The sequence below is a fragment of the Solanum verrucosum genome, unplaced genomic scaffold (assembly GCF_900185275.1).
Source record: "Solanum verrucosum unplaced genomic scaffold, falcon-dt-bn FXZP01000017.1, whole genome shotgun sequence".
Lineage (NCBI taxonomy): Eukaryota > Viridiplantae > Streptophyta > Magnoliopsida > Solanales > Solanaceae > Solanum > Solanum verrucosum.
The window spans coordinates 287,191-304,140 of NW_026020078.1; the positions used below are offsets into that span (position 1 = coordinate 287,191).

General features: G+C 38.8%; 1 protein-coding gene across 1 annotated transcript; it reads left to right on the plus strand.

The window, feature by feature from the left end:
- The first annotated feature begins 4,713 nt into the window (after positions 1–4,713).
- LOC125824223 (uncharacterized) lies at positions 4,714–11,067 on the plus strand. Its single transcript, XM_049503574.1, has 3 exons — positions 4,714–4,955; positions 5,067–5,305; positions 11,033–11,067. The coding sequence occupies exons 1-3, from the start codon at positions 4,714–4,716 to the stop codon at positions 11,065–11,067; spliced, it is 516 nt and encodes a 171-aa protein (XP_049359531.1).
- The last annotated feature ends 5,883 nt before the right edge of the window (positions 11,068–16,950 follow it).

The following is a 16,950-nucleotide window of genomic DNA, read 5'->3' on the forward strand; positions in this document are numbered from 1 at the left end:
TAAATTATGGATTTATGCATCTTCTTATGAAATCTATACAAATATTTTAAGGATGCTTTGAGAGTAAAGTATCAATGATGATGATCATGATATTTTTTTTGGTTTTCCACCCGGTGTCCGGAGTCCATATTGGAGCTCCGGCTAAATCTGAAACGCGCACTGCAAGGCTTATTCAGGGGTGGCGTTCCTAACAGGATTTTCTCCATACCTAGGGCTCAAACCCGAGACCTCTAGTTAAGGGTGAAACACTCTCACCAGTGCACCACAACCCATGTTGGTGATCATGATGTGTTATTGAAAGGATTTTCTCATAACACATAAGAGTAAGATGTGAAAGGTTTTCTCACAAAATAAGGATTCTAAGGTTGAAAGGTTTTATCACCTAATTGAATCTAAGATTAAAACCTATCCTAATGAACTTAGCTTGGATTGGTTATTGAAAGATACATTACCATGGAGGATGACCTAGCTTGGATTGGCAAGAGGACGTGCCTTTCCATGGATAATTAGAATGTGAAGAAATGACTACTCCATGGGATTAATGCTTAGCACTGAGAGGCTATTAAGATAAAAGCTCTCCCGTGAATAAAGGTCGTATTTCTAGAAGCAATCTCATTATCCCTTACCTATGTGCCCCTATAGGATGATTGTTTAGATAGACATTAGCTAGTAGATCCACTTTAGCTTAGATTTATAGTCCTTACATTGGCAAGTAGGACAACCCTTTTCGGTGTTAGAGACACCAGGGGATCATGTTATAGCTCACATGTTTCTCTTTGTCGGTTAAGGTTAATTCCCCACATTAATAATGAACTAAGGTTACTTTAATAAGTATCTAATATGTGTTCAAAGGCTTTAAAGATGATTATCTTGCATTGACCATGGCTTTATGACTTATGTTTTCTAACTCTCTTATATTATGTTTTAGTTTGGTCAGTTGTATGTCATGAAATAAAATGTCTCTTTTAGCATGATTTAAATGTTTTATGCATAGCTATCATACTTGGTACATTGTTTTGTACTTACACATACTATTGCCTACATTTCCCCAAATCTAGGGTTCGGCAATCAGGTTTCTCAGTTTCGTGTCTAGTGGTTAAGTTCGAGATTTTCGAGCTTTGGTGAGTCCTCATGCTTCGAAGATGGGGTTTTATTATTTCACTTTCTTTCATGTATTTCTCTTTTGGACATGATGTATGGGCTATGCCCAATTTCATTTGATTGTATTAGATGGCTATATTGAGACAAGTGTTTTAGACTTCCATTTTTATTTAATAAAAACTATTGGACTTGGACTATAGTTTTACTATTATTGTTCGATTACTTATGTTATGAAAGCTAAGTGGCTTGTATGGGGTCCTTCGGGGTTCTATACACCATGTTACATCTAGGGGGTACCCCTGGGTCGTGACAAACTTGGTATCAGAGCACAAGGTTTAGAATGGTCCTAGGATGTCTCATAAGCCACGTCGAGTAGAGTCTTGTTCATGAGTATGGAGCGTGCAACATTTATGAATGAGAGGCTACAAGATGATTAGGAAACTTCACTTCTTTCATTACTCTAAAGTCGTGCGATAGAGTTTAACCCTATAAGGTCTCTTTCATAATCCTTATCAGATGCTCTATAGGATATGGCTACTGAAGAGCTTATGCTAGAAGGAATGTGAGGGAGAATACGGAACAAGAAGCTCATCCCCAACATCCTCAAGTTCTGGTCAATCCGTTGGCCGAGTACTTGACTAATGTGGAGTTTAGGGCTGCTTTTCAAGTGTCTGCTTAAGCCGTGTAACACCCCGAATCCTAAAAAGGGCATTATAGAAAAATTTCAAAACTTCTAGGTGCCATCCATGAGGGCCAACCACGGCCGGGGGTTGAACCACGGACCGTAGGTGGGTTCGTGGAAGGGCTACAAAAAAGTTACCAAGGCCATAAGCCACGGCTGGACCCACGAACCATCGATGGGCCCATGCCTCCAAGTTAGAGAACCATAGGTCAGACCAAAACTCTCTGAACTTACTAACGAGTCAGCAGGACGGACCGTTTCTCATTCCACGGTCCATCAGTATCGAGTCGTGGGTGGTGAGGCAGCAATTAATGTCAGGGGTAGCTAGGTCTTTTGCTATATAATTGGTTCCTATACTAAGTCGTTTTACCCTTTGCGAGGACCCCTATATAAGTATTTTCAACCCCCAAATTAGCCCATTCACTTCATTCTTCCAAAATAACAAAAGAAGATTAATTCTCCTCTCCAAAATATTTCTCTCTAGAAACTTGAAGAAGAAGAAGGATTCAACCTAGGGTTTAAAGTCAACTCTCAATTACTCCATTGAAGGCTAGTATTTGGATTCAAGGTATGATAGTTTTCATCCATGAATTCCTTCCATTCATGGAGTTCCCAAATTCCACTATTTCTAAAGGTAGAATTCCCCAATTGAGTAATGGTTTTCTTCAATTATCATGGGTTCTTTTCATTATTAATTAAAATGATTGAATTATGATCTCTTATGCATGAATTGATGAAATACTATGATTTTATGATGATTTCTCCATGAACCCATGCAATCCCCATGTTTTCAAGTTTTGAATTATATGATGTGGGATTTTGAGTATAAAGTAAAAGTTTTATGAAATTAAGCATGTAATGCAAGCTTTACATGAATTTATGATGAAATCCATATGTAACCTATGTTTTCTAAATGTTGATGATTGAAAGTGGGTTTTGAACATCAAGAACTGAATTATAGACTTATGTATTTTCTTATGGAATCTATGCAAATGTTTTAATGGTGCTTTGAGAGTAAAGTACCAATGATAATGATGTGTTATTGAAAGGAATTTCTCATGTACACATAAGAGTAAGATGTGAAAGGTTTTCTCACATAGAAAGGATTTTTAGGTTGAATGGCTTTCTCACCTAATTGAATCAAAGAGTAAGATCTATCCTAATGAAACTAGCTTGGATTGGTTATCCTAGGATGCCTTTCCATGAATAATATGGTCAAGTAAGAAATGACTATTTCGTGAGATTTATGCTTAGCACCGAGAGGATATTGAGATGGAAGTTTCCCGTTAGTAAAGGTCGGGTTTCTAGAAGCAATCTCATTATCCCTTACCTATGTGCCCCCATAGGATGATTGTCTTCGATAGACATTAACTAGTGGACCACTTAAGCTAGAAGTTCATGGTTCTACCTTGGTAAGTAGGACAACCCTTTTTGGTGTGGGAGACACTGGGGGATCATGCTATAGTTCACATAGTCTCTATGTCGGTTAAGGCTAATCCTCCACATTAATAATAAACCAAGGTTACTTCAAGAAGTATCGCACATGAGTTCAAAGGTTTTAAAGATGATGTTAGATTGCATTGACCATGATTTTATGACTTATGTTTTCAAACACTTTTATATCATGTTTTAGCTTGGTCAATTTCATGTCATGCAATGAAATGTCCCTTTTAGCATGATTCAAATGTTTTATGCATAGCTATCATACTTGGTATATTATTTTGTACTAACACATACTCTTGCCTATATTTCCCCAAATGTATGGTCCGACAGTCAAGGTCATCAATTTTGTGGCTAGAGGTTGACTTGAGATATTTCGAGCTTTGGTGAGTCCTCATGCTTCGAGGATGGATTTTCATTATTGTAGTTACTTTTCTTGTATTTCACTTTTGGACATGATGTATAGGCTAGGTGCAATTTCATTCTGTTGTATTAGATGGCTATGATGAGACAAATGTATTAGACTTCCGCTTTGCCTTTATAAAATGTTTTGGACTTTGACTATTGTTATACTCTTATTGTTCTATTTCTTATGTTATGAGAACTGAGTGGCTTGTATGGGGTCCTTCGAGTTTCTATATGCCATTTTACATCTAGGGGTACCCCAGGGTCGTGACAAACTTGGTATCAGAGCACAATGTTTAGAATGGTCCTAGGATATCTCATAAACCACGTCTAGTAGAGTCTTGTTCATAAGTGTGAAGCGCGCCATATTTATGAATGAGAGGCTAAAAGATGATTAGGAAACTCCACTTCTTTCATTACTCTTAAGTCGTGTGATAGAGTTTAACTCTATGAGGTCTCTCTCCTAATCCTTATCATATGCTCTACAGGATATGGCTACACGAAAAGCTTATGCTAGAAGGAATGTGAAGGAGAATGAGGAACAAGAAGCACCTCCCCAAGCTCCTCAAGTTCCAGTCGATCCTTTGGCCGAGCAAATGTCTAATGCGGAGTTTAGGGCTGTTTTTCAAATGTTGGCTCAAGTCATGACGGCCAAAGCCAATAGAGAGGTTGCGGTTCACGTGAACCCAACTGTGGGCATGGCGGCTTCTAGAGTGAGGGACTTCACTAGGATGAATCATTCGGAGTTTCATGGTTCTAAAGTTGAGGAAGATCCTCAAGAGTTTATTGATGAGATTTATAAGGTTTTGATGATCATGGGAGTTATGTCGGTGGAAAAGGCAGAGTTGGCCACTTATTAACTAAAAAGTGTGGCTCAAATTTGGTACAACCAATGGAAGGAAAGGAGACTGGAAGATGCGGGTCCTCTTGATTGAGAGAAGTTTAAAGCCGATTTTCTTGATATGTTCTTTCCCCTTGACACGAGGGAGGCTAAGGTGCTTGAATTCATTAACCTTCGACAAGGGAGTATGAGTGTGAGAGAATACGCTCCAAAGTTCACAAAATTATCTAAGTATGCTACATCAATGGTTGCCGATTCAAGGGCAGGGATGAGTAAGTTCATTTCGAGTGTGTCCGAAATGGTGGTTAAAGAGTGCCGAACCACCATGCTCATTAATGACATGGACATCTCTCGTCTCATGGGGCATGCACAACAAATTGAGAAGGAGAAACTTAAGGAAAAGTCTAGGGAGTTAAAGAGGGCTAAGACCGGAGTTGGAAATTTCTCTCATGCAAGGTCTGATATACATGGTCGTCGTAGATTTCGGTAAAGGTTTTTCGGTCAAGATTCCTCAAATGCTACTCTTAAATTCAACAAATATAAGGTGTCTAACCCTAAGACTCAAATAGGTAATGGTAGTGGATATTTTTTGCCTAGATCTAGTTGTACTAAGTGTGGAATGAAGAATGAGAGTAAGTGCCTAGCCGGCATAGATGGTTGCTTTGGTAGTGGTAAGAGTGGTCACAAAATGAGGGATTGCCCGATGCTTATGGCTAAAGGAAGAGAGGGCAAGAAAGCTTCTCCTAGTGGTGTGGGTGCCAATGCTCCTAAGCAAAACCGATTCTATGCACTTCAGACTCGTGATGAAAAAGAAGGTTTTCCCAATGTGGTTACTGGTATTTTGAAAGTTTTCCAACTTGATGTTTATGCTTTACTTGATCCCGGTGCTACCTTGTCTTTTGTGACAACATGTGTGGCTATGAGGTTTGATGTTCTTCCAAATGTGTTGTTAGAACCTTTTTCTGTCTCTACTCTTGTTGGTCATTCTATTGTGGCTAAGAGGGTCTATAGAAAGTGTCTCGTTTCCTTGACCCATAGAGTTACTCTTGTTGACTTGGTAGAGCTTGATATGTTAGATTTTGATGTTATCTTGGGAATGGATTGGCTGCACTCATGTTATGCTTCTATTAATTGTAGAACTCGTGCAGTCAAGTTTCAGTTTCCAAATGATTCTATCCTAGAGTGGAAAGGGGGAAATTATATGCCTAAGGGTCAATTTGTCTCTTATATTAAAGCTAGAAAGATGATTTCAAAAGGTTGCATTTACCATTTAGTTAGGGTGAGGGATGTAGATTTTGAAACCCCTACTCTTGAGTCGGTTCCCATTGTTAATGAGTTTTCAGAAGTGTTCCCAGATGACTTACCCGGTATTTCTGCAGGAAATAGACTTCGGTATTGATCTTCTCCCAGATACGCAACCTATTTCTATTCCTCCTTATCGTATGGCTCCGGTAGAACTTAAGGAGTTGAAAGAACAATTGAAAGATTTGTTGGATAAGGGTTTCATCCGACCGAGTATCTCTACATGGGGTGCTCCAGTTTTGTTTGTTAGAAAGAAAGATGGTTCTCTTCGTATGTGTATTGACTATCGTTAATTGAATAAGGTGACCATGAAGAATCCTCTCCCAAGGATAGATGATTTATTTGACCAACTTCAAAGAGCATGTTATTTCTCTAAGATTCACCTTCGGTCGGATTATCACCAATTGAGGGTGAAAGATGATGACATTCTGAGGATGGCTTTTCAAACTCGGTATGGTCATTATGAGTTTTTGGTAATGACGTTTGGGTTGACTAATGCTCTAAGGTTTTTATGGATTTGATGAATAGGGTGTTTAGACAAAACTTTGACATGTTTGTGATTACGTTCATTGATGATATTTTGATCTATTCGAGAAGTGAGAATGAGCATATTGATCATTTGAGGAATGTGTTGCAAGTTCTTAAGGACCAACAACTTTTCGCAAAGTTTAGGAAATGCGAATTTTGGTGAAGGCCTGTAACTTTCCTTGGTCATATTGTTTCAAGTAAAGGTATTGAGGTAGATCCTAAGAAGGCAAATGCGGTCAAGAGTTGTCCTAGACCTCAAACTTCTTCGGATATTAGAAGTTTCTTGGGTTTAGCCGGTTATTATAGAAGGTTTGTTGAGGGTTTCTCTTCAATTGCCTCTCTTTTGATGGCTTTGACTAAAAAAAGGTGAAGTTCATATTGTCTGAATTAAAAGAGTTTTCAAGAGTTGAAAGATAGACTTACTTCCGCTCTGGTGTTGATCTTACCAGAAGGGATGGATAGTTTTGTGGTTTATTGTGACGCCTCGAGAATTAGGCTAGGATGTGTGCTTATGCAAAACGGGAAAGTTATTGCCTATACATCAAGGCAACTTAAAATTCATGAGAAGAATTATCATACACATGACCTCGAACTAGCAGCTATTGTTTTTGCCTTAAAGATTTGGAGGCACTATTTGTATGGAGTTCATGTAGATGTGTTTACCGACCACAAGAGTTTGCAATATGTGTTTAATCAAAAAAATCTAAATCTTCGCCAAAGAAGGTGACTTGAGTTATTGAAAGATTATGACATGAGTGTTCTTTATCACCCCGGTAAAGCTAATGTGGTAGCGGATGCTCTTAGTCAGTTGTTTATGGGAAGTGTGGCCCATATTGAAGAAGAAAAGAAAGAGTTGGTTCGAGATGTACATAGATTTTCCCGATTATGTGTTCAATTAGTGGACTCCACCAAGGGTGGTGTTATAGTTCACAATGGTTTCGAGTCGTCTTTTGTGGCGGATGTGAAAGCCAAGCAATGTATTGATCCAATTTTGGTTGAATTGAAAAAAGCGGTGCTTAAGAAATCCGTTGAGGCTTTCTCCCAATGGGAGATAGTGTACTTAGATATCAAGGTCGTTTATGTGTTTCGAATGTTGATGACTTAAGGAAACAGATCTTTTCAGAAGCCCATAGTTCACGGTATTCCAATCACCCGGGAGCCACAAAAATGTATCGTGATTTACGGGAGGTCTATTGGTGGAATGCGATAAAGAAGGATATTGCGGGATTTGTGGCTAAGTGTTCAAATTGCCAAGAAGTGAAAGTTGAGCATCAGAAACCGGGAGGTTTGTCCCAAGATATTAGTATTCCTACTAGGAAGTGGGAAAATTTGAACATGGACTTTATTGTTGGTTTGCCTCGCACCCGATAGCAACATGACTCGATTTGGGTGATAGTAGATCGGATGACGAAATTGGATAATTTCCTTCCCATCAAGGTTTCTTATTCGGCGGAGGACTATGCCAAGATGTACTTGAGAGAAATGGTAAAGTTGCATGGAGTACCTTGTCCATTATTTTCGATCGTGGTACCCAATTCACTTCTGAGTTTTGGAAGTCATTCCAAAAGGGTTAGTACGGACTTTCATCCCCAAATCGACGGGCAATGGGAGCTTACTATCCAAACTTTGGAAGATATGTTAAGGCTTGTGTGATTAATTTTAAGGGTAATTGGGATGACCATTTCCCATTGATTGAATTTGCCTATAATAATAGATATCACTTCAGTATTGATATGGCTCCATTTGAGGCCTTATATGGTCAGAGGTGTAGATGTTCTATAGGTTGGTTTGAGGTGGGTGGAGTTGCCCTAATAGGTCCCGAATTGGTACAAAAGGTCATATAGAAAGTTTGGCATATAAGAGAAAGGCTGAAAATGGCTCAAAGTCGGCAAAAATCATATGCCGATGTGAGTAGAAGGAATGTAGAGTTTGATATTCACAATTGGGTTTACTTGAAAATCTCACCCATGAAGGGTGTAATGAGGTTTGGAAAAAAGGGGAAACTTAGTCCCCGATATGTAGGCCCATATCAAATTTTGAGGCGTGTTAGTAAGGTTGCTTATGAGTTAGATTTGCCAAATGGGTTGGCATCGATGCATCCAGTTTTCCAAGTCTCTATGCTTAAGAAGTGTGTTTGAGATCCAACATCCATAGTTTCCGTAGATGGTTTGGGAGTTAAGGAGAATCTTTCTTATGAGGAAGTTTCGGTAGAGATTCTAGACCGACAAGTCAAGAAGTTGAGAAATAAGGAAATAGCTTCCGTGAAAGTATTGTGGAGGAATCATTTAGTTGAGGGTGCTACTTGGGAGGATGAGGCCGATATGATGTCCTGATATCCTCATATCTTTCCTTCTACTCCTACTCTAGCTTGAGGTAATGAGTTCATCTTGGTTTGTGTTCTGTTATAGGAGTCATGTGTTTTATGTGTTTCCATGATTTCCTTATGTTATGCATGTTCATGAAAACTTGTGTTTTGAAAGAAAATGAGTTTACATGATGGTTTTCCTTATGTTTTTGTGCATTGAGTATGAGTTGCCTATAGACTTCATGAGATGAATTGATGAACATGCTTTAGCTATGATTTTTGAGAACGAATTGCATATGGGATCCATGAGATTGTGTAGAGCATGCTTTTAGCTTGAAGAAGGTAGTTTCTCCTTGAACATGAGTAATTTTTGAAAATTCATGCATATTAGGTTGCTAGATGTAGTTCATACTTCCTCATGATGCATTGAGTATGTTTAGCTTGGAGTTGATGTTTCCTCCTTGATTTGTGCATTGTATGCATGATGGGCTGTTAGACTTAGTTTCACCCCTCTTATGATGTTTTGAGAACGTCCTAGATTGGAGTCGATAGTTCCTCCTTGGTAATATGCATTTAGATGAAGTTGCATTGTAGGTTGGGTTGTTAGTTCATCTCCTATTATTTTAGTACTAACTTGAATCTCATTCGAGGACGAATGGTCCCGGGGGAGATATTGTAACACCCTGAATCAGAAAGAGGCCACCATAGAAAAAATTTAGAACTTCTAGGTGCCATTCAGAGGATCAACCACGGCCGTGAGTTAAACCATGGGACGTACGTGGGTCCATGGAAGGGCCACCAAAAAGTTGCCAAGGTCATAAACCATGGCTGGACCCACGAACTGTAGATGGTCCCATGCCTCGTGGCTAGGGAATCTTAGGTTAGGACAAAACTCTCTAAACTTACTGACGAGTGTGCAGAATGGACCATTGGTTAGTCCACGGTCCGTCAATCTCGAGTTATGGCTGGTAAGGCACCAGTTAATGTCAGTGGTAGTTGTATCTTTTCCTAATTAATTGTTTCTTATACTACGTCATTTTACTCTTCACTAAGACCCCTATATAAGTATTTTAAACCCCAAAATTAGCCATTCACTTCATTCTTCCAAAATCACAAAATAAGATCAATTCTCCTCTCCAAAATATTTCTCTCGCTATAAACTTGAAAAAAAGAAGGATTAAACCTAGGATTTCAAGTCAACTCTCAATTCCTCCATTGAAGGCTAGCATTTGGATTCAAGGTATGATAGTTTTCATCCATGAATCCCTTCAATTCATGGAGTTCCCAAATTCCACTATTTCTAAAGGTAGAATTCCCCAATTGAGTAATGGTTTTCTTTAATTATCATGGGTTCTTTTCATTATTGATTTAAATAATTGAATTATGATCTCTTATGCATGAATTGATGAAATACTATGATTTTATGATGATTACCCCATGAACCCATGTAATACCATGTTTTCAAGTTATGAATTATATGATGTGGGATTTTAAGTATAAAGAAAGAGTTTTATAGAATTAAGCATATAATGCAAGCTTTACATGAATTTTTGATGAAATTCATATCTAACCTATGTTTTCTAAATGTAGATGATTGAAATTGGGTTTTGAACCTCAAGATGTGAATTATGGACTTATGCATTTTCTTATGGAATCTATGCAAATGTTTTAAGGGTGCTTTGAGAGTAAAGTATCAATGATCATGATGTGCTATTGAAAGGATTTTCTCATGTACACATAAGAGTAAGATGTGAAAGGTTTTCTCACATAGAAAGGATTTTTAGGTTGAAAGGTTTTCTCACCTAATTGAAACAAAGAGTAAGAGATATCCTAATGAAACTAGCTTGGATTGGTTATCCTAGAATTTTTTTCCATGAATAATAAGGTCAAATGAGAAATGGCTATTCAATGGGATTTATGCTTAGCACTAAAAGGATATTGAGATGGAAGTTCTCCCGTTAGTAGAGGTCGGGTTTTTAGAAGAAACCTCATTATCCTTTACCTATGTGCCCCCATAGAATAATTGTCTTAGATAGACATTAGCTAGTGGATCCACTTAAGCTAGAAGTTCATGGTTTTACCTTCACAAGTAGGACAACCTTTTTCAGTATGGGAGACACCGGGGATCATGTTATAGCTCACATGGTCTCTATGTCGGTTACGGATAATCCCCCACATTAATAATAAACTAAGGTTACTTAAAGAAGTATCGCACATGAGTTCAAAGGTTTTAAGGATGATGTTTGCTTGCATTGACCATGATTTTATGACTTTGTTTTCTAACACTTTTATATTTAGCTTGATCAATTGCAATTCATGAAATTAAATGTCTTTTTTAGCATGATTTAAATGTTTTATGCTTAGCTATCATACTTGGTACATTGTTTTGTAGTAACGCATACTCTTGCCTACATTTCCCCAAATGTAGGATCTGACAGTCAGGGTCATCAGTTTCGTGGCTAGAGGTTGACTTGAGATATTCTGAGCTTTAGTGAGTCCTCATCCTTCGAGGATGGATTTTCATTGTTGTAGTTTCTTTTCTTGTATTTCACTTTTGTACATGATGTATGGGCTAGGCCCAATTTCATTTTGTTGTATTAGATGGCTATGATGAGACAAGTGTATTAGACTTCTGCTTTGCCTCTATAAAATGTTTTGTACTTGGACTATTGTTTTACTCTTATTGTTTTATTTCTTATGTTATGAGAACTGAGTGGCTTTTACGGGGTCTTTCGGGGTTCTAAATGTCATGTTACATCTAGGGGATACCCCTAGGTCGTGACAAGCCATGACGGTTCAAGCCAATAGGGAGGTTGTGGTTCTCGTGAACCCAAATGTAGGAACGACGACATGTAAAGGGAGAGAGTTCACTAGGATGAATCCTCCAAAGCTCTATGGTTCTAAGATTGAGGAAGATTCTCAAGAGTTCATTGATAAGGTCTATAAGGTTTTTATGATCATGGGAGTGACGCCGGTGAAAAAGGCAGAGTTGGCCGCTTATCAATTAAAAGGTGTGGCACAAATTTGGTTCAACCAATGGAAGAAAGGGAGACCGAAAGATGCAGGTCCTTCCCCCTTGAGATGAGGAAAGCCAAGGTGCTTGAGTTTATCAACCTTCGACAGGAAAGTATATGTGTGAGGGAATATGCTCTAAATTTCACACAATTTTCTAAGTATGTTCCATCAATGGTTGCCAATTCAAGGGGAAAGATGAGTAAGTTCGTTTCGAGTGTGTCCGAAATGGTGGTTAAAAGAGTGTCGAACCGCCATGCTCATTAATGGCATATACTCTCTCGTCTCATAGTTTATGCACAACAAATTGAGGAGGAGAAACTTAAGGAATAGTATAGAGAGGTAAAAAGGGCTAAGACCGGTGATGGTAATTTCTCTCATGCAAGGTCCGATGGACATGGTCGTTCTATATTTCAACAAAAGTTTTCTAGTCATTGTTCTTCCAATTCTCCTCCTAAGATCAATAAAGATAGGGTGTCTAACCCTAGACCTCGATGAGGTAATAGTAGTGGATCTTCATTGCCCATGTCTACTTGTACTAGGTGTGGAAGAAAGCACGACGATAAGTGCATAGCCAGCACCGATGGTTGCTTTGGTTGTGGTAAAAGTGGTCATAAAACGAGGGATTGCCCAATGCTTGTGACTAAAGGAAAAGAGGGCAAGCAAGCTCCTCCTAGTGGTTCGGGTCCCAATGCTCCTAAGCAAAACCGATTCTATGCACTTCAAACTCATGGTGAACAAGAGGGTTCTCCCGATGTGGTTACCGGTATGTTGAAAGTTTTCCAACTTGATGTTTAAGTTTTACTTGATCCCGTTGCTACCTTATATTTTGTGACACCATATGTGGCTATGAGGTTTGATGTTCTTCTAGATGTGTTGTTAGAACCTTTTTCTGTCTCTACTCATGTTGGTGATTCTATTATGGCTAAGAGGGTCTATAGAAACTGTCAAATTTCCTTGTCCCATAGAGTTACTCTTGTATACTTTGTAGAGCTTGATATGTTAGATTTTGATGTTATCTTGGGAATGGATTGGCTGCACTCATGTTATGCTTCTATCGATTGTAGAACTCATGTAGTCAAGTTTCAGTTCCCGAATGAGCATGTCCTAGAGTGGAAAGGGAGAAATTTTATGCCTAAGGGCCAGTTTGTCTCCTATCTTAAAGCTAGAAAGATGGCTTCTAAGGGTTGCATTTACCATTTAGTTAGGGTGAGGGATGTAGATTCTGACACCCCTACTCTCGAGTCGATCCCCATCGTTAATGTGTTTCTGGAAGTGTTCCCAGATGATTTACCTAGTATTTCTCCTGAAAGGAAAATAGACTTCGGTATTAACCTTCTCTGAGATACGTAACCTATCTCTATTCCTCCTTACCGAATGGCTCCGGCAAAACTTAAGGAGTTGAAAGAACAATTGAAAGACTTGTTGGATAAGGGTTTCATTCGACCGAGTATCTCTCCATAGGGTGCTCCAGTTTTGTTTGTTAGAAAGAAAGATGTTTCTCTTCGTATGTGTATTGACTATTATTAGTTGAACAAGGTAACCATTAAGAATAAGTATCCCCTTCCAAGGATAGATGATTTATTTGACCAACTTCAAGGAGTGAGAATGAGTATATTGATCATTTGAGGATCGTGTTGTAAATTCTTAAGGACCAACAACTCCTTGCAAAGTTTAGCAAGTGTGAGTTTTGGTTAATATCCATAGCTTTTCTTGGTCATATTATTTCAAGTAAGGGTGTTGAGGTAGATCCTAAGAAGACGGATGCAGTCATGAGTTGGCCTAGACCTCTAACTCCTTTGGATATTAGAAGTTTCTTGGGTTTAGCCGGTTACTATAGAAGGTTTGTTGAAGGAATCTCTTTGATTGCCTCTCCATTGATGACTTTGACTCAAAATAAAGTTAAGTTCATATGGTCCGCAACATGTGAGAAAAGTTTCCAAGAGTTGAAGGATAGACTTACTTCTGCTCTGGTGTTGACATTACCGGAAGGGACCGATGGCTTTGTTGTTTATTATGATGCCTCAAGAATTAGGTTAGGATGTGTGCTTATGCAAAATGGGAAAGTTATTGCCTATGCCTCAAGTAAACTTAAGATTCATCAGAATAATTATCCTACACATGACATTGAACAAGCGGCGGTAGTTCTTGCTTTAAAAGTTTAGAGGCATTATTTGTATGGAGTTCATGTAGATGTGTTTAGCGACCATAAGAGTTTGCAATATGTGTTTAGTTAGAAAGATCTAAATCTTCGCCAAAGAAGGTGGCTTGAGTTATTGAAAGATTATGATATAAGTGTTCTCTATCACCCCGGAAAGGCAAATGTGGTGGCGGATGCTCATAGTCTGTTATATATGGGTAGTGTTGCTCATATTGAAAAAGAAAAGAAAGAGTTGGTTTGAGATGTTCATATATTGGCCTGGTTAGGTGTTCAATTAGTGGACTCCACTAAGGGTGGTGTTATGGTTAACAATGGTTCTGAATCGTCTTTTGTGGCAGATGTGAAAGCCAAGCAAGGTCTTGATCCAATTTTGGTAGGATTGAAAGAAGCGGTGCTTAAGAAATCCATTGAGGCTTTCTGCCAAGGGAGAGATGGTGTGCTTAGATATCAAGGTCATTTATGTGTTCCAAATGTTGATGACTTGAGGGAACAGATCTTGTCAGAAGCCCATAGTTCCCAGTATTCCATTCACCCGGGAGCCACAAAAATGTACTGTGATTTGCAGGAGGCCTATTGGTGGAATAGGATGAAGAAGGATATTGCAGGATTTGTGGTTGTGTCCTAATTGTCAACAAGTGAAGGTTGAGCATCAGAAATCAGGAGGTTTGTCCCAAGATATTAGCATTCCTACTTGGAAGTGCGAAGATTTGAATATGGACTTTATTGTTTGTTTGTCTCGCACCCGGCGACAACATGACTCTGTTTGGGTTATAGTAGATCGGATGACGAAATCGGCTCATTTATTTCCGATCAAGGTTTCCTATTCTGCGGAGGACTATGCCAAGTTGTACTTAAGAGAAATGGTAAAGTTTCATGGAGTGCCTTTGTCCATTATTTCCGATCGTGGTACCCAATTCACTTCTTAGTTTTGGAAATCTTTCCAAAATGGTCTTAGTACTCGTGTTAAGCTTAGTATGACCTTTCATCCCTGAACTGATGGGCAAGCGGAGCGTACTATCCAATCTTTGGAAGATATGTTAAGAGATTGTGTGATTGATTTTAAGGGTAATTGGGATGACCATTTGCCATTGATTGAGTTTGCTTATAACAATAGATATCTCTCGAGTATTGATATGGTTCCATTTGAGTCCTTGTATGGTAGGAGATGTAGATCTCCTATAGGTTGGTTTGAGATGGGTAAAGTTTCCCTAATAGGTCCTGAGTTGATAAAAGAGGCCATAGAAAATGTTTGACTTATAAGAGAAAGGTTGCAAACGACTCAAAATCGGAAAAAGTCATATACTAATGTGAGAAGAAGGGATCTTGAGTTTGATATTCATGATTGGGTTTACTTTAAAGTCTCACCCAAGAAGGGTGTAATGAGGTTTGGTAAGAAAGGGAAGCTTAGTCCTTGCTATGTAGGCATGTATCAGATTTTGAGACGTGTTGGTAAGGTTGCTTATGAGATAGATTTGTCAAATGAGTTGGCATTGGTGCATCAAATTTTCCATGTCTCAATGTTGAAGAAATATGTTGGTGATTCGACATCCATGTTTCCTTAGATTGTTAGGGAGTTAAAGAGAATCTTTCTTATGAGAAAGTTCCGATTGAGATTTTAGACAAGCAAGTCCAGAAGTTGAGAAATAAAGAAATAGCTTTCGTGAAAGTGTTGTGGAGGAATCAATTAGTTAAGGGTGCTACTTAGGAGGCCGAGGCCGATATGATGTCTTGATATCCTCATCTCTTTCCTTTTACTCATATTCTAGCTTGAGGTAATGAGTTCCTCATGGTTTGTTCTTTGTTTTGGTGTCATGTGTCTTATGTGTTTCCATGATTTGCTTACTATGCATGATTTATGAAACACTTCAAGATTTGAGAAAATGAGTCAATTTGATTGATTTCTACATGTTTATGTGCACATGAGTATGATTTGCATGTAGACTACATGATTTGATGTTATGAGCATGATGTTAGCTTGGAGTGAAGTTTCCTCCTCGGATATATGCATTTGAGTATGATTGTTAGCTTGGAGTTGATGTTTCCTCCTCGGATATGTGCATTGCATGCATGATGGGCTGTTAGACTTAGTTTCACCCTTTTTATGATGTTTTGATAGCGTCCTAGCTTGGAGTCGATAGTTCCTCCTTAGTTGTATTCATTGCATTGTAAGTTGGGTTGTTATATCCTCTCCTACTCTTTTAGTACCAGCTTGAATCTCATTCGAGGACGAATGATCCCAAGGGGGAGATATTGTAACACTTCTTATTCGGAAAAGGCCAAATAGCAGTTTTCTGGAATGTTGCAGGTGCCAACCCACGTCGGCCACCCACGGCCCGTGGAAGGGACCACGAACCGTAGGTGTAGTTTGTGGATGGCCTGCCTGAAAGTGGATTGAGGCCCAGAACCATGGCCTGACGAAGGACTGTTAGTCAGACCACGGTCTGTCTTTGGGGTCCGTGGTCTAAGGCCCTAAGTTCCAACTTTCTGAAACACTAAAAAATCTTTTCCGAAAAATATTTTCTACTCACCAACCAAACATGAGAAAATAAGTAAATAATGTACTTGTTTTATAGGAAAACATTTTCCTTCATACCAAACACACCCTAGGTGTCATGCCCCAAACTAGGAGAGAGGTGACCAACACTCGATACCCTATTCAATCGAGTTAGCCGCTGAAACATACTAAATACTCAATTATGGGACTCGAAGGTCGGGCAACATAGCATTTAAAATACTAAGCATGGACCATTAAGGTCATAACCTGAATAACAAAAAGTAATATAGACGAAAGTAGACAAGATAAATATAAAAAAGTACTAGCTAGTCGATGAGGCCCTAACTGAAGACAAACATACATATATATATATATATATATATATATATATATATATATATGCATACCAAGAGTATGGGGCTAGAGACTGGAAGCTGCAAAAAGAAACAAAGAATATCATGTCCACAATAGTCTCTAAGAATGTTATAAGCACTGATTGGGATAAGGCCTCGATTATACCCAAACGGTACAACAAAAGTAAACATCGTACCAAAGCTCCAAGAAAAGGTGGAGCTTACCAACTTACGGCTGAACCCCGAATCCTAGCGAAGGGGTCAATCAGAAACACTACCTAGACCTGCACGCACAAATAAAAAATATAGTGTCCCAGTCAACAGGA